We start from the raw sequence: 26,837 nt of genomic DNA on the forward strand, positions 1-26,837 counted from the left end.
GGGAAACCTGCCAATAACTTTAACTTCTTATAAGGAAGCTCGGCTGACACGTTCTTAAGCCACAAAAGTCTGCGCATATGTACAAACAAGAGAGCCAAACGAGAAACCTGCTCTATTGAATCCTTTAAGGCGTCAAAAGCAAAACACAGCGCTCAAGGAATATCTCTCTTACTTTCAGGCAGATCATCCATCTGGTTAGGCCTATCAGGCTGTTTTACCTGATCCTTTATGGACTGGCAGATACCAATTGCTGCAACAGCTGGCTGAATAGCAGAACTGGCCAAAGAAAAGGAAGCCTTTAATAATGACTCCAATCTCTTGTCAACAGGGTCTTTCAAGCCCTGTGCATTAGCTACCAGACAAGTTAAATTCTTGTTTAAGGAAGAGGACCAGGGAGGCTCAGTCACCTCTGCAAGAGGCAACTTAAAGGCAGAACAAACCATTTCAGACAGAGTCAGGATCAAAAGCCTCTGCGACTGAGGCAGACATCAACAGGATATCTTCTTGTCCAGATTGCTCGGAAACAGACTCATCTGCTGGGCCCTTCACAGAATCCTGAGCTTTAAGCTCTTGCCCATACTCAACTACTTATTCCTGCTTAGGAGGCTTCGGGGGGGGGGTAGGTAATCTGTTATGCTTCTTGCCACCCTGTGGGGTGGAGGCAATCATGCCAGCAATCCTATGCTCTAACCCAGCTAGGGCTGAGGATAGTTCATCCTTGGTGATGAAGAGTGAAGCAGCGGCGTTGACTGTAGGCACAATACCAGATAGGCGCAGCAGCTCAGACTGCCGGAAGCCTCTGGCCCTTCAGGGGATACAACATTAGGGATACGATTAGGTTCATCGGGAACTACTGACGACATAGGTGTGACCTTCCCTGTAGTGTTGGTCCCGCTCCTTTTTTGAAGACATTTACCAGCCACAAAAAGAGTACTTGAGTGTAGTATTAAAACACCTCAGAAGGGAGGCCCTGTAATAGGGCTCACCAAGTCCCTATGTAACAATCCTGCTAAGCATCTTTAGCATGCCAAGCAACACTTGGTGACTCATGTGACCCAAGTAAGGAAAAAATGTACCGCTGCAAATGTCTGTGCAGAGCCTGCTCCGTGTCCCACAGCTGCCATCTCGAAGCACTGCATGCTTCGCCTACACAGCTTAAGTAAGCTGGATGTGCACCGGAACGTTCTGCGCGTGCATGTGCACACATCCGTTCGGTCAACCCCTTGATTCATTTAAGAACCGTTTGTGGGACTAGAGACCTGGAGCTCAGAGAGCTCAAACAAACCGTGCCCTCCACTTTGCAGACGCTGTTAAAAAATGGAAGTACTTCCTGTATGGGAGGGGTTATGTAGGGGATAACTTTCTGTCTAAAGATCTTTGGTCTAACAGTGTCCATTCACCTGGAGATTGAGTATAACCCAGCAGGTATTGAATATTAGCCTGACTCTATGTCCCATGATGTATGAAAAAGAAAAGGATTTTACAGGTATGGGGAAAAAATCCTATGTTTTGGCATTTTGCTGCATTTTTGCATTAGTGTTTTTAAGAGTTTTTTTTAAAGCAAAACTATTCTCCCGCAAAAGCTTATCGCTCAAAACTTTCATAAATGCAGAATAGCTGTGTTTTTCAGCTTTTTTCAGTGTTTTTCAGAGTTAGAGCATTTTTACAGCTGAAACTCCTCTTCAAACTGAATATTAGCCTGACTCTGTGTCCCATGATGTATGAAAAAGAAACTGTTTTTAACAAGGCATTCTACAGCTAAAGCTACTGCCATTTTAAGAACATCCGAAATGCATGAGGCTTTAGAAGAACTCCCACTGACTTCTATTAGACTGTACATTTTCTGAAAGTTGATCAAAGATGCAGCATGCAGGACTTTGATGTGCTTTCATGAAAATGCCTGGTCTAATAGAAATCAATCGGAGTGCACCTCAAACCATATGTAAAACACCCTTACATTTGAGCTGCACCCAAACGGCAGCACACCGGTGGGCACCCAGCCTTACTCATTTTTAAACCATTACATTTTCTTTTAATTCTAATTCTGCTCACATTAGCTGTATTCTTATTAAACGGTATTTGTATAAATATCTAAATAATATTTTTTTAATAAAGTAATTTACCTTGGTCTCAGTATGATATTTGGCACATGCTTGAAGTGGAATCAACCAGAACTGTAGCTCCTTGGAATCAGCAGCTATAAATATAAAGAAACATAACTGTTAGGAAGTAAAACTCATTTACCAAGATCTTCCCAACTTATTGTCAGTAAGTAAAACCCTGAGGTACTCCCATGTTTAACCACTTGCAGACCGGACCAATTTGCTGGTCAAAGACCAGACCCCTTTTTGCTATTCGGCACTGCATCGCTTTAACTGACAATTGCGCGGTCGTGCGACGTGGCTCCCAAACAAAATTGACGTCCTTTTTTTCTCACAAATAGAGCTTTCTTTTGGTGGTATTTGATCACCCCTGCGGTTTTTATTTTTTGCGCTATAACCAAAAATAGAGCGACAATTTTGAAAAAAACGCATTATTTTTTACTTTTTGTTATAATAAATATCCCCCAAAAATATATAAAAAAACATTTTTTTCCCTCAGTTTAGGCCGATACGTATTCTTCTACATATTTTTGGTAATAAAAATCGCAATAAGCGATTATTGATTGGTTTGCACAAAAGTTATAGCGTTTACAAAATAGGGATAGTTTTATAGCATTTTTATTAATAATTTTTTATTATTATTTTTTTTTACTAGTAATGGCGGCGATTTTTATTGTGACTGCAACATTGTGGGGGACCCATCGGACATTTTTGACACATTTTTGGGACCATTGTCATTTATACAGTAATCACTGCTATATAAATGCAGTGATTCCTGTGTAAATGACAATGGCAGTGAAAGGGTTAACCAGTGGGTGGCAGTGTAGGGGTTAAGTGTTCCTAGGGGTGTGTTACTAACTGTGGGGGGGTTGGGCTTTCATTTAGTGAACACTGATCTCTGCTCCAATCACATGGAGCAGAGATCAGCGTCACTAGTTGCTAGGCAGAATGGAGAAATGTTGTTTACACAGCATTTCCTCCATTCGGCCGCTCCGTGAGACGATCGCGGGGATGCCCGCGGCGATCGAGTCCGCGGGTCCCGCGACCGGACTCACGGGGGTCCCGACCAGCGCGGGAGCGCGCCACCGGCGGCGCGCTCCCGATGGCAGGGCGGCATTGAATATTGGACGTACCTGTACGCCAATATGCCTGCCCGTGCCATTCTGTCGACGTACATCGTCGTGCGCTGGTCGGGAAGTGGTTAAGCTGCCACAGCTGACCTTTCCTATTGGGAAGTTGCCTGGCTGTTGTCCTAATCCAAAGGTTTCAGCACTTTCCTGAATGGTTGATCTGGGGCAATGATGAAATTAATACTTATTCTAGGTTGGCCACTCAAAGTGAGTAGGTTGGTCACCACCAGGCAGTTGGCATTTTCAGAAAAAAGGTTAAGGATGACAACTCCTAAATTCCATCTAGTACAATTTTCTTAAAAATAGAATATAAGAGCAATGATGCATAGTAAACCATAAAAATCAATCCGTTTCTGTGTCTTGAATCTGGTTTGTATCACAGTGTTAGGCTCATGAACATCTGTGATCTACAGTTTTCCAAACTGGGAACCAAACACTATCCACATTTTATGTGTTTTGTAGGAAGAATGGATATACACACACATTTTTGACCAGTGGAATGCTTTATTGTGTATTGATTACATAAATTAACAAAAAAAAAAATTGTCTTTAGTAGGGAGATCCACACAATTGTAATTAAACGTCTCAAGATTGCTTGTGATATTAAGTCTCTAAAGTGTAACACTGCTCAGTGTTGAATTCTCCATGTTCAGTGGGATCTAAATATTCTTCTACTAAGACAAATTAAAAGCTCCATTAAAAAAAGGCACATGGGGAGGGGGGTAGTGATGTCATGATCTCCCCCCTCATCCAATTACAGAATGCCTTGTTTTAATTTAAAAAAAAGTACAAACTGTTTCATGAAAAGTGGCAGTGTTTAGTGAACAACACTCTATGGTCAGTGTGCAGCTGCTCGCATGGGCAGGACCTGGAAGATTGTGGCTACTACTCTAATAGCCCCAGCTACTACAGTGATTTCCAGCTTCCCCCACAGTCCATCAGGTATGGTATGCACACTTACATTGTGCCAAGCTGAACCAATGTAAGCATGGATGACAAAAAGTTTTCATGTTTATAATTTTTCAAAGATGTAAACTGGGAAACTCAGTCACTTTATAAGAAGATAATGGAATTTATAACTTGTCTTACACAGATGTAGCACCATGGTGTTTAGGCAGTGTTGCTCATAAATTTACTTGCCAAACATAGTTACCTTGGTCTATTGTTAGGGATCAATTGATTTCACGCTAAGTCTGTACTTGCTGCACTTTTTTATTCTGCCACTAGGTGGGCGGGTACTTAGATATGAGAAGAGCACTGCAAGCAGTGGCGGCTGGTGAAGTTTTTGGATGGGGGGGCGCCAGACCCCGCCCATCATGACCACGCCCATCATTTTGGACCCTCCCACTTCTCATAAAACACGCCCCTTATGTAATCTGAAAAAAAATTTGGCGTGGGTTCCCCCCTCCGAGGGCATACCAGGCCCTTAGGTCTGGTATGGATTCCAAGGGGAACCCCCTACGCCGAAAAAACGTCGTGGGGGTCCCCCCAGATCCACACCAGACCCTTATCCGAGCACGCTACCCGGCCGGCCAGGAAAGGGGGTGGGGACGAGCGGGCGCCCCCCCTCCTGAGCCGTACCAGGCCGCGTGCCCTCAACATGGGGGGGTGCCTTGGGGGAGGGGGGCGTGCGGCCCCCCCACCCCAAAGCACCTTGTCCCCATGTTGATGAGGACAAGGGCCTCTTCCCGACAACCCTGGCCGTTGGTTGTCGGGGTCTGCGGGCGGGGGGCTTATCGGAATCCGGGAGCCCCGGATACCGGCCCCCCACCCTATGTGAATGAGTATGGGGTACAATGTACCCCTACCCATTCACCTGTGAAAAAAAGTACAAAAAAAACACAACACAGGGTTAAAATATTTTATTGCACAGCTCCGGGGGTCTTCCGTCTTCGGGGGTCTTCTCGCCGGACTCCTCCGCTATCTTCTTGTAGCTCTTTTGCTAGCGGAGGAGCCCGGCTTTCTTCCTCGCCGCCGGCCTCTTCTCCCGACTTCGGGGGTCTTGTCCCCCTCTTCGGTTCTTCTGCCGGGCCACCGCGCCTTCTTATAGCTCTTTTACAGTCGGTGGCCTGGTCTTCTGTCGCCGCCGCCACCCGTTCTTCTTCTTCTTCTTCTCCAGGAGATGTTGCCTCAACGATCTCCCTGGCCGGAATGCCAGGGACGCGCTGCGCTGCCACTTATATAGGGACAATGGGGCGGTGTCACATGGGTTGATGTCACATGGGTTGGTCACATGGGTTGATGTCACATGGCGACTGTGACATCAACCCATGTGACCAACCCATGTGACATCAACCCATGTGACACCGCCCCATTGTCCCTATATAAGTGGCAGCGCAGCGCGTCCCTGGCATTCCGGCCAGGGAGATCGTCGAGGCAACATCTCCTGGAGAAGAAGGAGAAGAAGAAGAAGAAGAAGAAGAAGAAGAAGAACGGGCGGCGGCGGCGATAGAAGACCGGGCCACCGCCTGTAAAAGAGCTATAAGAAGGTGCGGTGGCCCGGCAGAAGAACCGAAGAGGGGGACAAGACCCCCGAAGTCGGAAGAAGAGGCCAGCGGCGAGGAAGAAAGCCGGGCTCCTCCGCTAGCAAAAGAGCTACAAGAAGATAGCGGAGGAGTCCGGCGAGAAGACCCCCGAAGACGGAAGACCCCCGGAGCTGTGCAATAAAATATTTTAACCCTGTGTTGTGTTTTTTTTTGTACTTTTTTTCACAGGTGAATGGGTAGGGGTACATTGTACCCCATACTCATTCACATAGGGTGGGGGGGCCGGTGTGGATCTGGGGGGGACCCCCACGCCGTTTTTTCGGTGTAGGGGGTTCCCCTTGGAATCCATACCAGACCTAAGGGCCTGGTATGCTCTCGGAGGGGGAACCCACGTCAAAATTTTTTAAAGAAATTTGGCGTGGAGTTCCCCCTTCAGAGCTCATTCTCTGATTGGCCACGGCAAAAGTCGCCTGGCCTGGGGAAACCTTTCTGGCTGTGAAAGCTTTTTGCATTCATTCAGCTAAATGCATGAACATTCTCAACAAAGTAGAAACTAGAAAAGCCTTTATGCGGTGACTCACCTGTCTCAATGTCTGGCAGCTCCGCTCGGGCTAAGGAACGGAACTGCCGATGTCACTTCCGGGTTTTGTGAAGCAGCCGAAAGCCGGAAGTGACTGCCTGTCTAAGAATGACAATGCTCCCGCCCGTAGAATCAACGTGATTTTACGGGCGGAAGCTAGTCGTCCGTTCTGCAGTGCGCCGCAAGGCGGGTTTTTAACCCGCAAATGAAGCGCCATGGATGCAATCTTGTGATTGCATCGACGTGGCGCTTCTCATAGTGCACTGTGACCGGCGCCACAGTACACTATGTCAAATTGTTAAATTACTTTTTTTTTTTTTAAATGTCTTAAAGGGCCCGTTTTTTTTTTTTTACTTTTTTTTTTTTTTTACACCTAGGGAGAGGGGGGGCTGTGCCCGGGCGCCCCCTATGGGCGGGCGCCGCCACTGACTGCAAGGTCAGATTATGGGTATATGGGGTATTCCAGCCAATGGACAGGGGTTTTCCTAAATCCCATGGCCTGCTGGGAGGACCTATATATTTGGGTGGAGTAAGTTCATCAGTGTTCTGTGCCTGGACGGCTGTCTGGGTAGACATGTGTTGTATTGCCTGGGCTACTAGGCCAGAGATTGGGCCTATCCCGGGCACATCTGGCTGCTAGGCTGTCTGAGGGCCTATCCAGAAGCAAGAGAGAGCAGCGCAGGGTTGGGATTGCGGCTTGCAGTCCAACCAGAAGAGACGGTTCTGCCGGCCAGAGAACCTGTCATGGTTGGAGGTAGAGGGGAAGCTGACGCCAGTGAGGGACTATCCGCCTTATTATCAGGGACCACAGTGAGTAACTGAAGAAAGTACCGGAGCAGCATTCTCCCCAACCGGGGATGGTAAACAATCAGAAAGCTTCAGTGGGTATCAATCCAGGGGAGGGGACACTTGCAGAGCAGCCTTGTGTGTCAAGCCAGGGACTGAGCAGGCCAGCGGGGGTGAAGCTTGAGAGGTATCTTGAGTGCCAAGCTAGGGACCCAGCAGAGAAGCAGGGGTGATGATTGAGGAAGATACCACCGTGAAGATTGGAGGAGCTCAAGGGATTCAGTGACACTGAATCAGTGGGTCCAGTGAGAGACTGGGAGCTCAGTGGGCTGAAGAACTACAAGGAGCAATTGTAGTGAAAGAGAAAGGAACTGTTACGTTTCTGTTAGGAACTCTTTAAGACTGTTACCATAGGAGACAGCATTCCTGCACATGCAGATGTGGCGTCTTGCTGGATACCTTTCCCTGCATGGTTGTCCTCCTATTGAAGTCTCGGAGTCTGCCAATTAATCTTGTAACTTCCTAAGGGTATCCTGGCCCTAACCCTCTCTCCCCCACAAAGTTTGTTCAGAGAAATAAACTTTCTTTTGCATTCAAGAAATGTCTGGCGCCCAATAACTTTAACTACTCTGCACCCACCAAGCTATCCCTGGCCCTGGAGGTTCCCATTAAATCAACGGAGGCCTGGGACCTTGCTACATATATTTATATACACTTCTCATGTAGGTCAAAAAAGAGTGCACTTATGTGACCCGTTTTCAGCCAATAGCAGGCTAAAGCCTGCTGTTACCTGATGTCACAGAGTACCGGTCCAGGCTCTGAAAAGAGTCCAACCATTTGGTCGGAATTCACCCAGATGCCTGGATCGGCAGCTGGCTCAGCCTCTCAGCACACCACTAAGAGCCTGAGCCAACTGCCTCCACCCCCTTCAAAGCATTGTGCTCCAGAGAGCACTGAAGGGACAGAGCAGAGAGCCAGTGATTGACAGTCATGGCTCTCTGCTCAGAGCAGAGTGCGAGAACTGAGCGATTAGCGGTGTTTGATTGCTCAGTTCTCGGTGTAGAGGCGTGGGGGACAGATGCAGCATCATTTAAAATCCATACTTCTCTTTTAACCTGAACCATTTCAGAGGTAACAACAAGACTGGGGATCAGATGGAAATTTTTTTTTATATATAATGGAAGGTAAAATCATACTGTGACTATCAGATAAAATAAGATTTTTGCACTTACAGTCCATTAAGGGACACAGGTCCTACCCCCTTGTCTTCGAATGCTTCTAGAAGAAGGGTCATTCCCCCTCAATTGAAGTGCAAGTGAAGGCAATGTAAAGACTGACTAATACATCCAGAAGGACAAGGTTTCTAAATGAACTAATGTGAAGGGAAGAAATCTCATCCTATCCAGAGACCAGAATAAGAAAATGAGATCTGTTAGATCAAGAACAACAAAAATTAAAAAAATCGAGTCTGCCTGATATAACAGGATTATTCCCTAAACGTCTTTTAGAAAACATAATGCACCTGTAGGCTGTTGAGGCAAATAGCTAGGCCCAAATAAAGGTGAGGCCTCACATACTCACAAAGCAGAGCGAACTTGTGAGGAGTGAGATATACTGTATTTTCTGGCGTATAAGACTACCTTTTACACTTAAAAAAATGCCCAAAAATCAGGGGTCGTCTTATACGCCGGGTATACAATGCTGCCCGATGGAGAGAGAGAGAGAGAGAGAGAGAGAGAGAGAGAGAGAGAGAGAGAGAGAGAGAGAGAGGGAAGGGGAGAGAGAGAGAGAGAGAGAGAGAGGGAAGGGGAGAGAGAGAGAGAGAGAGAGAGAGAGAGAAGGGGGGAGAGAGAGAGAGAGAGAAGGGGGGAGAGAGAGAGAGAAGGGGGGAGAGAGAGAGAGAGAGAGAGAGAGAGAGAGAGAGAGAGAGAGAATGATGCTCTGCCAATCCAAGCAGGCATTGTATTCATTAAAATAATTCACCGCTCACCATACTTCCCTGGGTAAATCCATTCACTGATCTCCTACTACTATACATCCTGCTGTTTGCCTTTGACGTCCCAGGCACCCAAGAGGGACAGGTAAATCTGGGACATATGGCAGGGGGGTTATTAAATGCATTTTGGTGGACAATTCCCATAGAATGTAATCCAAAAGTGGCATAGGTTTGGTTAGAGAAAAATTCTACTTTCCAGAGTTGTGGCATTCAATAGATCTCTGTTTGTGTTATTATTGTTTGATTTACTTTATGACATATCACAGCATGGCGGATGAGTAGTTGGCATTCTTGCTTTGTGTTGTTTAATGGTTCTAATGTTTTTTTTAAATGGTGTTGCCTCAGAAGGGGGGTAGTCTTATACCGCGAGTATTGCCCAAAACCTATGTTTTCACTTGAAAAATAGGGGGTCGTCTTATACGCCCAGTCGCCTTATACGCCGGTAAATACGGTAGGTACTCTGAGTTGACATTGTCACTGAAGGCAAGCAGTAGTCCAAGCGTAGAAAAGACAATCCAAGTGGTGTGTCTAAATTTTAGTAGCTAAATTTCTAAATTTTATCTTTTGTATATTTCCATCAGAATGTCATCTACCCCCTTGTGCGTTACAATTGGGGAAACTTGCAACCACCACTTCCAAATTATGTAAGGTTAGAGGAGCGTTGAGAAGTTGCTGATCTGCCTGTGATAAAATAGGAGGGAGAATAGTATAAAGATAGGTCAACTCTGAGTATAATCCCCTTTGGAGGCATACAGGTCCTGATAAAAAGCCTACAATAGACACAATAAAGCCTGTCTGAGAACACACTTGCCCCGTTTGGTCTTTCAAAGCTGAAACAATATAGGATTATATTAAGAATTAACTATTTTAGCCAACAGTCTGCCAGTTACCTTCTCTTCAGCCCAGGTCAGTCTTTTCTGGAAAAATTGTTTATTTCTGGCCCAGTCCGCCAACAGTGAATTTAATCTACAGTGAGAGAAAAAGTATTTGATCCCCTGCTGATTTCGTACGTTTGTCCCCTGACAAAGAATTGATGAGTTTGTAATTTTAATGGTAGGTTTATTTTAACAGTGAGAGACAGAACAACAACAAAAAAATCCAGAAAAAAGCATTTAAAAAAAGTTATAAATTGATTTGCATTTTAATGGGTGAAATAGATATTTGACCCCTTCGCAAAACAGGACATGACTGTACTTGGTGGCAAAACCCTTGTTGGCAGAGAGGTCAGACGTTTCTTGTAGTTGGCCACCAGGTTTGCACACATCTCAGGAAAGATTTTGTCCCACTCCTTTTTGCAGATCCAACCCAAGTCATTAAGGTTTTGAGGCTGACGTTTGGTAACTCGAACCTTCAGTTCCCGCCACATATTTTCTATGGGATTGAGGTTTGGAGACTGGCTAGGCCACTCCAGGACTTTAATGTGCTTCTTCTTGAGCCACTCCTTTATTGCCTTGGCCATGTGTTTTGGGTCACTGTCGTGCTGGAATACCCATCCATGACCATTTTCAATGCCCTGGCTGAGGGAAGGAGGTTCTCACCCAAGATTTAATGGTACATGGTCCTGTCCATTGTCCCTTTGATGCAGTGAAGTTGTCCTGTCCCCTTAGCAGAAAAACACACCCAAAGCATAATGTTTCAACCTGCATATTTGACAGTAGGGATGGTGTTCTTGGGTTCATAGGCAGCATTCCTCCTTCTCCAAACACAGCTAGTTGAGTTGATGCAAAAGAGCTCGATTTTGGTCTCATCTGACCACAACACTTTCACCCAGTTCTCCTCTGAATCATTCAGATGTTCATTAGCAAACTTCAGACGGACCTGTACATGTACTTTCAGTCAGGGGGGCCTTATGGGCGCTGCAGGATTTCAGTTGTTCATGGCATAGTGCATTACCAATTGTTTTCTTGGGAACTATGGACCCTGCTGCCTTGAGATCATTGACAAGATTCTCCCGTGTAGTTCTGGGTTGATTCCTCACCGTTCTCATGATCATTGAAACTCCACGAGGTAAGATCTTGCATGGAGCCCCAGACAGAGGGAAACTGATGGTTAGTTTGTGTTTTTTCCATTTGTGAATAATCACACCAACTGTTGTCACCCTCTCACCGAGCTGCTTGGCGATGGTCTTGTAGCCTATTCGGGCCTATTTTTCAAACTTGTTGTTTACAAGTTAAAATAATAGTTTTTTTGCTAGAAAATTACTTAGAACCCCCAAACACATAAATATATATATATGTATAATGTTTGGGGGTTCTAAGTAATTTTCTAGCAAAAAAAATATTATTTTAACTTGTAAACAAGTTTGAAAAATAGGCCCGTTCTTAAAGTGGTTAATAATTCCATCATTTTATAATTCAGTGGCGTGCATTGCATATGTGTACATCAATACATGTTCTACGTTGGACCATATACATAAGTGTCAAACACTCATTCAAATTTGTGATTCTGGTTGAGGAATGTCAGGGCTTGACAAGCACAGGAAAATTAACTAGCTATTATGGCTTTACAAAAAAGCAAAAATGGATTGCTGGGGGGGCTTCTTAACCCTGAAAATTGGAATGAAAATGTACCAGTATTTTAAAAAAAAGCAGAGCGTGTAAACATCTATTTTGGCTAAGATACTTTAGGAATTCAAAGCTTTTCAAGACACAAATGAGAGGAACAAAAGACCTTGCAGATTAATTGCAAGTCAACAAGTGTTTCTTTTTTATGAAAGAACAGTAAAAGAAGTGACCACAATTGCACTCAGAAGGCATTCTAGCTGCACTATTCTCTATAATATCATGAAGCTAAAACAAAATTACACTGTCAATTACCAACCTCTTATGGTTTTCAAGCTTAAGGTTGATAAAAAGGCAGCGTGAGCTCTCAGGGGAAGTTGGTTCTGCAGCGCTTCTATAGGCCATTTTCCAAATCAGTTAATATGCTATGCGTTAACCAGAGATTTTATGAAGGATTTCAGCCAGATGTATAAATTTCCCACTAACTCTCATTATAAGATCTTGCTTTTCTTGTTAAAGGCTAAACATACAGTACATTTTACAATATGTACAAGAAAAAAAGACAAATAACTGGGGATTAGTTATCAGCTCTCAAGGCTTAAAGCCACTAGGGTTGCCACCTTTTCTTCAAGTCAAACCCGAACACTTTAGTGGCCTGGGACACCTTTGCCTGACCCAAGGAGAGTAGTAATGCAGTGTGTATAGCGTGCCACAGTGAACAGTGGGTGTAGCAAAATTGCCCCCCCAGCGATGCCAAACCTGCCCACAGACCAGTGCCCGCAGCTCCCGGACGGCAACAGATTTGTGAGTGACTAGGTTACTTGGGAAGCCACAGCCCAGTCTGAATAATGTGTCTGGGTTTCATGTAAATTGTTCACTGATGCCAACGGGAAGAGAGGTGGGCGGGTTCAGAGGTGGGCGGGGACCACCCCCACTGCTAAATCTCCTCTTTACTGCCGCTGACTGGTTTTCACTTGTGATTCAAAACCCAGACTGTCCAGGTGAATCCTGGACATGTGGCAACCCTAGTCTGCACCAAGTTGCATCCAAGGAAGATAAGGCTGCAATTTGCTAACAAGCACCATAAGGTGGCTAACCTTACATTTCCGGTGCCCCCACTGCCAATCCATTACCGAAGCCAGAGTAAAATAATCAAAAAACACATAAAATTAACTACTGATGCCCTTTAGATACCAAAGAACATTTAGGATAGGAGGAACACATGACTCTCCCTTTGCCTTTCACACTTCAGTGCTTGGTACAGCCATTTGGCATTATCACATAGAGACAATGGGACGTTGAATAACTAGTGCAGGGGCCGGCAACCCCCGCTACACGAGAACGATCCTGGGAGACCCACCTCTCACACACGAAAGCTGGTCTAGTTGAGCGACCGATTAGAGGAGAAGCAGTGCGCAAATAGACAACTGGTGTTGCATGACCAACCTCCCACAAATAAAAACCAGTCGGAGGCAGTATAGATGAGATTTAGCTGTAGGGATAGTCCCGGCCCAGCACTTTAGATTGATTTTTTCCAACTGTGCAGAGAGGGATTCAGGTGCCCTGGGACCAGCAGCGCTGCTCATGGTGGTAATTATGCACCTTTTTATTTCCTATGTGGTAGTCTCCTAATCAGCAGGCTTATGGCTGGGCTTTTCCATGTGTGCATCTGCTGTCTCTGAACCCTCCTCTGCTGAAGTAGCCATGTGACAGACTCAAGCAGAAGAGGATACCATGTTAACTGTGGACTGGGTATTTAACAGGCTGCATAAGAATATTACAAGCTTTGTAGGTATTTGTATTTAGCATTACTCACATACACACCAGGATGTGTGAGAAATGCTATATACCAGGATGTGTGAGAAATCAGACGTATACCAGGATGTGTGAGAAATCAGACGTAAACCAGAATGTAAGAAATGCTATATACCAGGCTTTGTGAGAAATGCTGTATACCAGGATGTGTGAGAAATGCTATATACCAGGCTTTGTGAGAAATGCCGTATACCAGGATGTGCGAGACATGCCTTATACCAGAACGTGTGAGAAATGCTATATACACCAGGCTTTGTGAGAAATGCCATATACCAGGATGTATGAGAAATGCTATATACCAGGCTTTGTGAGAAATGCTATATACCAGGCTTTGTGAGAAATGCTGTATACCAGGCTTTGTGAGAAATGATGTATACTAGGCATTGTGAGAAATGCCATATACCAGGTTTTGTGAGAAATGGCGTATACCAGGTTTTGTGAGAAATGTTGTATACCAGGATGAGTGAGAAATGCCGTAATACCAGGATGTGTGAGAAATGCTGTATACCAGGATGTGTGAGAAATGCTATATACCAGGCGTTGTGAGAAATGCCGTATACCTGGATGTGTGAGAAATGCAGGGGCAGGAACTGGGGTGATCTGAGGTGTTCAGGGACAGGAATTTGGACTGACCTGAGATGTGAAGGAATTGGGACTGATCTGAGATGTGAAGGAATGGGGACTGATCTGAGATGTGGAGGGCAGTAATAGGGACTGATCCGAGATGTGAAGGGCAGGGATAGGGACTGATCTAAAGGTGTGCAAGGGCATGAACTGATCCAAAATGTAAAGGGGCAGGAACTAGGGTGATCTGAGGTGTGAAGGGGCAGAAATTGGGACTCATCTAATGCCCCATACACATGATCGGAATTTTGGTCGGAAAAAGCTCTGATGGTTTTTCCGACGGGATTTCGCTCAAGCTATCTTGCATACACACGGTCACACCAAAATCTGACCGCCAAGAACGCGGTGACCTACAACACGTACGACGGGACTAGAAAAAGGAAGTTCAATACCCAGTAGCCAATAGCTTACATCTCGTAGTTGAATCTGAGCATGCGCGAGTTTTTGCGCGTCGGAATTGCATACACATGATCAGAATTTCTGAACTTTTTCCGTCTGAAAAATTGAGAACACAGTCTCAAATTTTTGCTGGCGTTAATTCGGCCAGCTAAATTCCGATGGAGCATACACGCGGTCACATTTTCCGATGAAATGCTCTCATCAGTCATTTGCTGGCCAAAATTCCAATCGTGTATACACGGCATAAGGTGTGCAGGGGCAGGAATTGTGACTGATCTGAGATGTGAAGGAATTGGGGCTCATCTGAGATGTGAAGGAATTGGGGCTCATCTGAGATGTGAAGGAATTGGGGCTCATCTGAGATGTGAAGGAATTGGGGCTCATCTGAGATGTGAAAGAATTGGGGCTCATCTGAGATGTGAAAGAATTGGGGCTCATCTGAGATGTGAAAGAATTGGGGCTCATCTGAGATGTGAAAGAATTGGGACTCATCTGAGATGTGAAGGAATTGGGACTCATCTGAGATGTGAAGGAATTGGGACTCATCTGAGATGTGAAGGAATTGGGACTCATCTGAGATGTGAAGGAATTGGGACTCATCTGAGATGTGAAGGAATTAAGACTCATCTGAGATGTGAAGGAATTAAGACTCATCTGAGATGTGAAGGAATTAAGACTCATCTGAGATGTGAAGGAATTAAGACTCATCTGAGATGTGAAGGAATTGGGACTCATCTGAGATGTGCAGGAATTGGGACTCATCTGAGATGTGCAGGAATTGGGACTCATCTGAGATGTGCAGGAATTGGGACTCATCTGAGATGTGAAGGGCAGGAATAAGGACTGATCTGAGATGTGAAGGGCACAAACAGGGACTGATCGGAGATGTGAAGGGCAGGAATAGGGACTGATCTAAAGGTGTGAAGGGGCAGGAACTGGGGTGATCTGAGGTATGAAGGGGCAGAAATTGGGACTGATCTGAGATGTGAAGGGGCAACAATTTGGATTGATCTGAAAGATCTTTATTAGGATGACCAATATCGTCTCACACTTTTTTTTTCCAACTGTAGATTCTACTGAAGTCCTCCACTGGCATATTAATTTGAAGTTTGTACTAGCGTTTGTACAAGCCCCCCTGCCTGCAGACCCCAACAACCAATGGCCAGGGTTGTTGGGAAGAGGCCCTTGTCCTCATCAAAATGGGGACAAGGTGCTTTGGGGTGGGGGGGCCACAGGGCGCCCCCCTTCCCCAAAGCACCCACCCCCCCATGTTGACGGTATGCGGCCTGGTACGGCTCGGGAGGGGGGGGCACTTGCTCGGATAATGGTTTGGTATGGTTAGTGGGGGTTCGCCCAAGCCGTTTTTTTTTTTTTGGTGTGGGGGGTCCATACCAGACCGAAGGGCCAGGTATCGTCTTGGGGGAAACCTCACGCAATTTTTTATTTTTTTAATTCTGCGTTAAGCCTCGTTAATTCGCATTTAAAACCTTTTGCCGGCATCTGACCTTTTTACAGCTCTAACACTGAAGCCTCAGAACGCACTGGTCCTGGGCTTTTTTTACAGCTTAAAAAAACCTATGCCATTTACAGCTCAAAAATGTCTAGGTGGGCATGAAGCCATAGACTAACATGGACAGGCGTTTTTAAGCTGCACAAAATGCTCAAAAAAGCAGCTGTAAAAACATCTGTGTGCATGAGGCCTAATACAGGAATTGTGTTACTGGCCAGATCATCAGGTGAAAACAGAGGGGAAAAGACTGAAATAAAATGAATGCAGCCACCACATTTAATGATTGGCAAGCTGCATATATTACAGTTTTGGTTTTGGGTTTAATGCTGCTTTAAAGGCTAAGTTCACCTTTGTACTTCTTTTGCAAAAATAAAACAGCTTTCCAATAATTCTACACAGGCTTACCTAACTCTCTTCATTGCTGTTTAAACACACTGCTCCATTACTTCTGCCTTACTTCCTGGTCAGACTTTAGGTCATGACACAGGAAGGAGTTGACCAGCTGAGGGTGGATGATGTAGGGCAGTGATGGCGAACCTTGGCACCCCAGATGTTTTGGAACTACATTTCCTATGATGCTTATGCACTCTGCAGCGTAGTTGTGTAGTTGAGCATCATGAGAAATGTAGTTCCAAAACATCTGGGGTGCCAAGGTTCGCCATCACTGATGTAGTGTGTGTGTTAATGAAATCAGCTGGTCAACTCCTTCTTGTGTCATGACTTTTCAAATATGTTTGAATATGCAGCATTGTCCCTAGGCTTTACTAGATAGAGTATCTCAGTTATTTGTTTTACACATTGTGATTAATGGATGTTTATTGTTTAGTGGCGGATTTTCATCTTATTTTTGGATGTTGAGCGTGGCCAATGTCCTCAGGTTATTAGCAGGCATACGGACATCAAGGAGGTGGGTCTTTTGGCCCTCCTCCTATGGAGATTGGATCTACCACAGTGCCATGGAAAATGCCAAGCTTTTTCTAGAAGGCCACACTCTGGGACACATCCTGTGTATTTGCTACTGTAGTACAGTGGGGAAAAAAGTATTTAGTCAGCCACCAATTGTGCAAGTTTTCCCACTTAAAAAGGTGAGCGAGGCCTGTAATTGTCATCATAGGTATACCTCAACTATGAGAGACAAAATGTGGAAACAAATTCAGACAAATCACATTGTCTGATTTTTGAAAGAATATATTTGCAAATTATGGTGGAAAATAAGCATTCGGTCACCTACAAACAAGCAAGATTTCTGGCTCTCACAGACCTGTATCTTCTTCTTTAAGAGGCTCCTCTGTCCTCCACTCATTACCTGTATTAATGGCACCTGTTTGAACTTGTTATCAGTATAAAAGACACCTGTCCACAACCTCAAACAGTCACACTCCAAACTCAACTATGGTGAAGACCAAAGAGCTGTCGAAGAAAGCCAGAAACAAAATTGTAGACCTGCACCAGGCTGGGAAGACTGAATCTGCAATAGGCAAGCAGCTTGGTGTGAAGAAATCAACTGTGGGAGCAATAATTAGAAAATGGACGACATCCAAGACCACTGATAATCACCCTCGATTTGGGACTCCACACAAGATCTCACCCCGTGGGGTCAAAATGATCACAAGAACGGTGAGCAAAAATCCCAGAACCACATGGGGGGACCTAGTCAATGACCTGCAGAGAGCTGGGACCATCGTAACAAAGGCTACCATCAGTAAAACACTACGCCGCCACTCAGATGCTGCAGTGCCAGATGTGTCCCCCTGCTTAAGCCAGTACATGTCCGGACCCGTCTGAGGTTTGCTAGAGAGCATTTGGATGATCCAGAAGAGGATTGGGAGAATGTCATATGGTCAGATGAAACCAAAGTAGAACTGTTTGGTAGAAACACAACTCGTGTTTTGAGGAGAGAGAATGCTGAGTTGCAACTGAAGAACACCATGCCTACTGTGAAGCATGGGGGTGGCAACATCATGCTTCGGGGCTGTTTCTCTGCAAAGGGAACAGGACGACTGATCGTACTGTACATGAAAGAATGAATGGGGCCATGTATCGTGAGATTTTGAGTGCAAACCTCCTTCCATCAGCAAGGGCATTGAAGATGAAATGTGGCTGGGTCTTTCAGCATGACAATGATCCCAAACACACCGCCCGAGCAACGAAGGAGTGGCTTCGTAAAAAGCATTTCAAGGTCCTGGAGTGGCCTAGCCAGTCTCCAGATCTCAACCCCATAGAAAACCTTTGGAGGGAGTTAAAAGTCCATGTTGCCCAGTGAAAGCTCCAAAACATCCCTGTTCTAGAGGAGATTTGCATGGGGGAATGGGCCAACATACCAGCAACAGTGTGTGACAACCTTGTGAAGACTTACAGAAAACATTTGACCTCTCACAAATCTTGAGATGAACTTTTGATATTGACCAAATATTTATTTTCAACCATAATTTGCAAATACATTCTTTCCAAATCAGACAATGTGATTGTCTGGATTTGTTTCCACATTTTCTTTCCCATAGTTGAGGTATACCTATGATGGCAATTACAGGCCTCTCATCTTTTTAAGTGGGGAAACTTGCACAATTGGTGGCTGACTAAATACTTTTTTGCCCCACTGTATTCAGTACTTCTCCATTAGCTCCAGGGATTGAATAATCAATAGAGGCAGGATCATTAACCATTGGGCAATGACTTATCACTATTGGTTCACATAATTGCAGTGATATAACCCCTTGTGTCCAGCAGCAAATGTGGACTTCTACTTATGCTCATCCTGGTGGCGATTTAATTAAAAGACCCCATTAGTCTCTTTGGCCTGGTACAAGCGGAGCTGCAAGCTACCACATCAGGGTGCTTCAAGACATGGCAGCAAGGTAAAATTAATTGACATCCTTACTATATTTAGTCCATATTTGGAAAGCTGCTTGTTTTGCAAGATTGAGTATTCATAATAATCTAGACTTGAGTTGATTTATTTTCTCTATTACTTCACTCCTTTCATCTGTTACGTGGGGAATACCTCCCCTTCGGCCCCTAAGTGTCCCACAGGGAGACAGCCGGCTGCACACCTAGTGAGATGAACTTTTTGAAAGGACAGTTGCTAATAGTTTTGTAATCATATAGTAATAAATAATGCATTATCTGTACAATTGCATTGTAACGTTTAATGGACAGGCTGATGTGCTAAGTGAAATAGGAGTTCTCATTATGTGTTTTGACTTATCACAGATCTCACCTCCAATTAGACTCCTGACAAAGCAGAATGATTAGACTGTGAAAGCTATGCCCATTTATCACAAAACCAGCAACGTGACTTTCTGTGATATATCTACAGAGTGATAGGTTTAATACATTTGCATGCAATATTAAAGCTGGATCAGGAAGAATGGGGAGGTCAAATGAATGGAGGTTATTCATGCTTACACTACTTAACATCAATATGTAGCAAAGATATCCCATGGTAGTTTTATGGGTATTTGATGCATATCTAGAGATTTTATGAATATTGAGATAAAATAAGGTTTTAATGAAACTTCAGTATATGGTCTATGTGGTGCCTTAAAAGTCCAAACTTTTACCTCTTTTTCTTGGATGGTTTATGCTTCAATTATAACTTACATTCACCATACACATATATATATATATATATATCATCCCCTCCCTTTTCGTCCACACCCCTTTAGTGTATGAGGGGTTGGTATACAAAAACCTACATGCCGGAGTGTCAGGACACTCTATATAAGTTGGAAGAGAGTCCAACCATGGCCGGACAAACTCTACCAATAAAAACATGTTTGCATTTGGCTGGATATTATCACAAATAGGGCAGAAAGCTGCAAGATCAAATCTAGAGTAGCTTTTCTATTACATCAATATTACTTTCCTGGCATAAAACCATAACAGCCATACTAATAGTCTTGACAATGTGCTTACTCTATAGTTTTGCAGGATGAGTAGATTTCTGGGATAAATAGAAGCTTAAAGCCTAACGTTTTCATCAATGCCAAAAAAGTACAACATTGGGGCAGGTCCAAAAAACATAAACGGCATTTGCTGGTGCTGAAATACATCTATGGCAATGGTGGATGCAAAGGACTGAGAATGGAGATCCTGTGTACTAATGACTTTTTTTTATCAAAAAAGGTTTTATTGAAACTTGAATCAGTACATGTCAAGAACAATGATATGAAGCCAACGGAAATCAGTACTGTTAACATCCAGCATATACATTACAATAGCCCGCATAGGATATTTATATAAACAAGAGCTACAACTCCATTGGCTGCGTGTAACCAGCATAAACATAGAAAAGAACAAAAAAAGAAAAAGAAAAGGGAAGTATTACAACATTCAGAACACCCATCTACCGTAGATTAGCAGATTAGACCTGTCTCCCGAGCCCCCAAAAGCTTACTCAGTCTGATACAATAAGTCACCATTCCCTGCCAACTTTGTTGAACAAAAATTAGATAAGTACAATACAGACCAAGGGTTTTGAACCATCAAATTCTTATCCCTGTAATAATCTAAATTTAACAAGCTGGTGGGGTGCTGAACCTGGAACCTCCAGCCACTCCTACCACAGTGTGTAAAATTTGCGGGGTACCTTTCTATGTTGGTAGGTCATCTTTTCTCTTATTAGCATTTTATTCACTTGTTCGATCCATTGTTGCCTGGTAGTAACTCTGGGAGTAATCCATAGTTGTGCAATAATTTTACGCGCTACATACAGTAGACAAATTATCGCAGTTTGAGCGGCGGGGCCAGTGTCTCCTACTCAAGAGCACCCAACAGGCACACAGCTGGTGTTTTAGGAATAACAACCATGAATACTTGTGAAATGACCTTGAGAATTCCAGACCAATACCGAAAGAGTTCTGGGCATTTCCAGAACATGTGAAGGAGGTCACCATGGAACATAAGGGAGTATCCCTGAGGCCCCAACCATGAAGTTTGGCAGGAGTTCTATAGACTATGTAGCAGGTACGGGTGTGACAATTTCTGGGAGGCCAACAGAAGCAGAGGCGGGGGCAAAGAGTCCACGTCTCACCATCCAGTGGCCCCAGATCCTCCTCCCATTTGCGCCTGCATGGTAGTTTGGTGGAATCCTGAAGTGCATTAAGCAAGATACCATACCCTCTAGAAATAATACCTTTTCTCTCACTTTCCATTAGTATTAATTGCACGACGGTATGATCAGTTAGACTAAGCGGTGTAAGTCTGGATTGCATATGTAATGCATGCCTCAGTTGAAGGTATTTAAAAAAAATCAATGCGTGGTATGCCGAACTCCGTCTGAATCTCCATAAAGGATTTGAGGACCTGCCCATTATATACCTGTGACAAGAATTGGATCCCCCTTGCTTTCCAATTACTGAACCACTTAAGCTTCACCAACTCTTTATAGGTAGCATTTCTCCAAATGGGGGTTAGAGTAAAGAAACCTCTTATTCCTAGTAGGCGTTTAATATGTGCCCATAATGTGTTTAGTAGAGTTATGGAAGGAAGTCCCCTGTCCAGGTGTAGATAACCCGACTCTAAATTAGTCAGTGGAGTCATCTGTTGGTGTACCTAGGATTTTGCGTACTGGATCCAAAGGGTCTGCCAACCCCCAGTCAGCCAGCTGCTGTAGCTGGGAGGCAAGGAAGTATGTTCTAGAATGTGGGACTGCCAGTCTACCTTCTTCCTTTTTATATTGTAAGGCCTCTAAACTAATTCTGGCAGTTTTTTTGCACCATATTAATTCCTTGAACTGGGAATCTATCGTATCGAACCATCGCCTCGGGATCCACACTGGGGAATTATGGCAAATGTACAGGAGTTGTGGTGCCCACACCATTTTTATGAGATTAGCCCTCCCCACCACAGACAACGGCAATCTACACCAGGCCCTGCATTTCTCCCTAAATTTAGTTAGTATAGGAGTAAGATTTAGGGGGATATATTGAGACGCAACGGGGGACACCTGAACTACCAGGTAGGGGAAAGAGGTCACTATTTGAATCATGGATGCGCAGTCAGGTAGGGGTGCAGTCAGTGGGTCTAGGGGCATTAGCGCCGACTTATTCCAATTCATTGAAAAGCCGGATAGGGTACCAAAGTTTTCAATAAGTCGCATAGTCACAGTCAATGAGTTTTGTGCATCGCCCAGGTATAGCAAGGTATCATCAGCATATAATGACACCACATCAGTCCCCATGGCTCTTTGAAACCCCACAATCTCACTGTCCCCTCTCAATCTTGCCGTGAGTGGTTCCAATGCAAGGGAAAATAGCAAGGGTGATAACAGGCACCCCTGCCTGGTACCCCTAAACAAAGGAAACGGCTCGGATAGTTCCCCGCTGACTCTAATTCGGGCTGTTGGATGAGCATATAGTAATTTAACCCAGCTAATAAATGTGCTACCTAGGCCTATGCGCTCTAAAACCTTCCACAAGTAAGGCCACTCGTCACTGTCAAAGGCCTTAGCTGCATCTAATGAAAAAATGCCTTGGTTGCCTGGATTCTCCACTGGGATCTGCATGTTAAGAAAGAGGCGCCTAATATTTTGAGTATAAAACCTGCCTGGTCCCTGTGGACCACCTTTTGTATTACTTTGGATAGTCTAGTTGCAAGTATTCTTGCTATCAGTTTAACATCAGTCGTAAGCAGGGAAATGGGTCTATAAGAGTCAGGGGATGTAGCCTCCTTACCCGGTTTCAATAAAACGATTATAACCGCTTCATTCATGGAGTCAGGCAAAGAGACCTCCTCCAGTGCAGAATTGTACACCCCCAAAAGTGTGGGCAGTAATGTGTCAGCATATCTCTTGTATACCTCGGATGGAAGACCATCTGCTCCTGGAGATTTACTATTCTGGGTTTGTTGTAGTGCAAGAGCCAATTAATATTCTGTTATTGGAGCATCGAGCACAGCCGCCTCCTCGGCAGACATACTAATGACTAATGAATGTGTACAGAATGCCCTCAGAAACTTTATTTCCTGCTTGTGTGATTGGCTCACCAATTTTCCCAGAAGTCTTCCCTAAAATACTTGTCAGATTTCAAGCATCCCCTGCAACAAATTTCATTTTTGTTGAGATACTACCAATAGGAAATCACCTCTAAATGGATGCAGGCCCATGCTTTTCCTCATTAGTTAATTGAGGATTATAAAACCACTCCCATTAGACTCACTTTCCCACATGGACGCAGACAAACACAAATACAGAATAACAAAAGGTAGGAATATGCAATAAAATTTGTTAAAATCCTTGTAATGTACATACATAGATCACCCAGGGGGGAATGTTTTTTTTCTCAACAAAAGTGGAGTGACTCTTTAACTGGTTCCCGACCAGGCACCGCAGTTATACTGCGGCAGGTTGGCTACCCCAGGTGAACCGTTGTAGTTGTACATCAGCTCTTTAAGACGCTATAAGGGGCGTGCGCCCGCAGCTTGTCCCCAGAGCCAATGCAAGTGCCCGGCAGGCACGATGAGCACCGGGCACCCGTGATCGCTCGTGACAGAGCGATTACCGGGATGTGTGTGTAAACACACAAATCCCGGTGCTCTCAGGGGAGAGGAGACAGATTGGTGTTCATACTTAGTATGAACACACAATCGGTCGCCTCCCCTAGTCAGTCCCACCCCGCCACAGTTAGAAAGCACTTAGGGAACACAATTAACCCCTTGATCGCCCCCTAGTGTTAACTCCTTCCTTGCCAGTGACATTTATACAGTAGTCAGTGCATTTTTATAGCACTGATCACTGTATAAATGTCACTGGTCTCAAAAATGCGTCAAAAGTGTCCGATTTGTCCACCACAATATTGCGGTCTCTATTAAAAATTGCTGATCGCTTACATTACTAGTGAAAAAAATGAATAATAAAAATGCTATAAACCTATCCCCTATTTTTTAGACGCTATAACTTTTGCGCAAACCAAACAATATACGCTTATTACAATTTTTTTTTTTGGGATATTTATTATAGCAAAAAGTAAAAGATAGTTTTTTGTTTTTTTTTCAAAATTATCGCTCTTTTGTTTATAGCACAAAAAATAAAAACCGCAGAGGTGGCCAAATACCACCACAAGAAAGCTCTATTTGTGGGAAAAAAGGACATAAATTTTGTTTGGCTACAACATCACACAGCCGCGCAATTGTCAGTTAAAGCGACGCAGTGCAGTTTTGCAAAAAATGGCCTGGTCAGGAAGGGGGTAAATTCTTCCAGGGCTGAAGTGGTTAAGGCCTTTTTTGAAAGGGTCTGGAAGCCTGCATTTGTACAAAACAGTATAAAAGTATTACCTTTTTTTAGGAGATAGAAAACATAGTAGTTTTTCGAGAGGAAAAACTTAGGGCCAGTTCACCAGACGCAGTTCCGTGTGCTTTTTTTTCTGCACTAAAAATGCATGCACAGTGTTTTCCATGAATTCCAATGGCTCTAGTTCACACCATACAGTCAGTTTCTGGTCAGTTTCTGGTGCAGAAACTGACCGGAATTGACTGTATTGGTGAAGAAAAAATGGAACTGTACAGAACTGCATGGAACTGCATCTGGTGTGAACTGGCCCTTATACATTTATCTGTATTAATCCAAGTTGTTCTTTTATGGCATGTCAAGTTATCTATATAAGTAACATTTACAGTGCCTTGCAAAAGTATTCACCCCCCCCCCCCCCGCCCCCTGGCATTTTTTGTATTTTGTTGCCTCACAACCTGGAATTAACATGGATCGTTGAGGATTTGCATCATTTAATTTACAGAACATGCCCACAACTTTGAAGATTTATTTATTTATTTATTTTTTGGGAAGCAAACCACAAATAGGACAAAATAACAGAAAAAGTCAATGTGCATTACTATTCACCCTCCTAAAGTCAATACTTCGTAGCGTCGCCTTTTGTCACTATCACAGTTCCAAGTCGCTTTGGATAAGTCTCTATGAGCTTTCCACATCTTACCACTGGGTTTTTTGCCCATTCCTCCTTGCAAAACTGCTCCAGCTCCTTCAAGTTGAATGGTTTGTGCTTGTGAACAGCAATCTTAGCCTGACAAATAGATATTCTATTGGTTGAGGTCTGGGATTTGATTAGGCCATTCCAACACATTTAACATGTTTCCCGTTAAACCACTCAAGTGTTGTTTAACAGTGTGTTTGGGGTCATTGTCCTGCTGGAAGGTGAACCTCCATCCTAGCCTCAAATCACAGAGTGGTACAGGTTTTGCTAAAAAATATCCCTGTATTTAGCACCATCCATCTCTCAACTCTGACCAGTTTCCCAGTCCCGACTGCTGAAAAACATCCCAACAGCATGATGTTGAGACCACCATGTTTAACTGTGGGGATGGTGTTCTTTGGGTGATGTGATGTGTTGGGTTCGCGCCAGACACAGCGTTTGATGGCCAAAAAGTTCAATTTTAGTCTCATCAGACCAGAGCACCTTCCTTCATACATTTTGGGAGTCTCCCACATGCCTTTTCGCAAACTCAAAACGTGCCATTTTGTTTTTTTGCTGAAAGTAATGGCTTTCTTCTGGCTACTCTGCCATAACGCCCAACTCTATGGATCGTGCGGCTTATTCTCGTCCTATGTACAGATACTCCAGTCCCTGCTGTGGAACTGTGCAGCTCCTCCATGGTTACCTTAGACATCTTGTGCTGATTAATGCCCTCCTTGCCTGGTCTGTGAGTTTTGGTGTGCGCCTGTCTCTTGGCAGGTTTGCTGTTGTGCCATGTTCTCTCCATTTGGTTAGGATAGATTTGATGGTGCTCCTAGGGATCATCAAAGATTTGGATATTTTTTTAATAACCTAACCCTGACTTGAACTTCTCAACAATATTGTCCCTTACATGTTTGGAGAGTTCCTTGGTCTTTATGGTAGTGTTTGGTTAGTGGTAACTCTTGCTTAAATGTTATAGCCTCTGGGGCAGGGCAGGACTTACCATTGGGCTTGACTGGGCTCAAGCCCATGGGCCCCGCCCAATAGGGGGCCCCCGCCGAAATTCATAGCCGAGTGCACTCGGCTCGTCTCCACTCATAGTCACACCCAGTCCCACCCTATGATGGACACAACACAGCGATTGGGCGTGACTGTGAGCCGAGCGGAGTACACTTGGCCACTCTCGGCTCTGCTCGGGTCAGCGAAAGGACCCGAGAGCCCCCGAGAGCTGCCGAGATACACAGGACTCTGTATCTCGTCTGCGCCATTTTTAAACTTCAAGACTGCAATGACAAGGCGGCAAATGACACTGGGGCGAGGCTGCAAATGATAAGGCTACACTGACAAGGCTGCAATGACACTGGACAAGGCTGCAGATGGACACTGATAAGGCTGCATTGATGGGCATTTAAATGTAAGTTTTTTCCTTAAAATTCCCTCCTAAACTTGTTGTTATACGCCGATAAATACGGTAATGTATAGAAGGTAGGGCCCGAAAGTGACTCAAGCCCGGGGGCCCCCACCACCCTAAGTCCTGCCCTGCTCTGGGGCCTTTCAAAAAGGTGTGTATATGTAATGACAGATCATGTGAATCTTAGATTGCACACAGGTGGACATCATTTGACTAATTATGTGACTTCTGAAGGTAATTGGTTGCACCAGAGCTTTTTATGAGCTTCATAACAAAGAGGGTGAATACATACACACATGCCAAATATAATTTTTTTATTTCTGAAAAATAGTTTTATGTATATATTTTTCTAATTTTACTTCACCAACTTAGGCTATTGTGTTCTGATCCATCACATATAATTCAAAATAAACAAACATTGAACTAAAGGCTGTAATGTAACAAAATAGGAAATAAACCAAGGGGGGTGAATACTTTTGCAAGTCACTGTATGTAAATAAGGGAGTTTTGCAAGTGATCAAAAGTTACAAGTGATCATACACCTGAAGAACATACTTTAAAGTGGTAGAACAGTCCCCATCTGATCTTGTA

At 44.2% G+C, this 26,837-nt stretch overlaps 1 protein-coding gene across 1 annotated transcript in view; it reads right to left on the bottom strand.

The window, feature by feature from the left end:
• Positions 1 to 26,837, bottom strand: part of OSBPL10 (oxysterol binding protein like 10) — a 634,297-nt gene that overhangs the window by 399,411 nt on the left and 208,049 nt on the right. Inside the window, exon 3 of the mRNA XM_077491461.1 lies at positions 2,124 to 2,197. Within this exon, the coding sequence (XP_077347587.1) occupies positions 2,124 to 2,197 (74 nt within the window). The remainder of the gene's footprint in view (positions 1 to 2,123; positions 2,198 to 26,837) is intronic.

Source organism: Lithobates pipiens, unplaced genomic scaffold, assembly GCF_037356315.1.
Source record: "Lithobates pipiens isolate NorthernLeopardFrog02 unplaced genomic scaffold, aLitPip1_a1.2 Scaffold_19, whole genome shotgun sequence".
NCBI classification, from domain to species: Eukaryota; Metazoa; Chordata; class Amphibia; order Anura; family Ranidae; genus Lithobates; species Lithobates pipiens.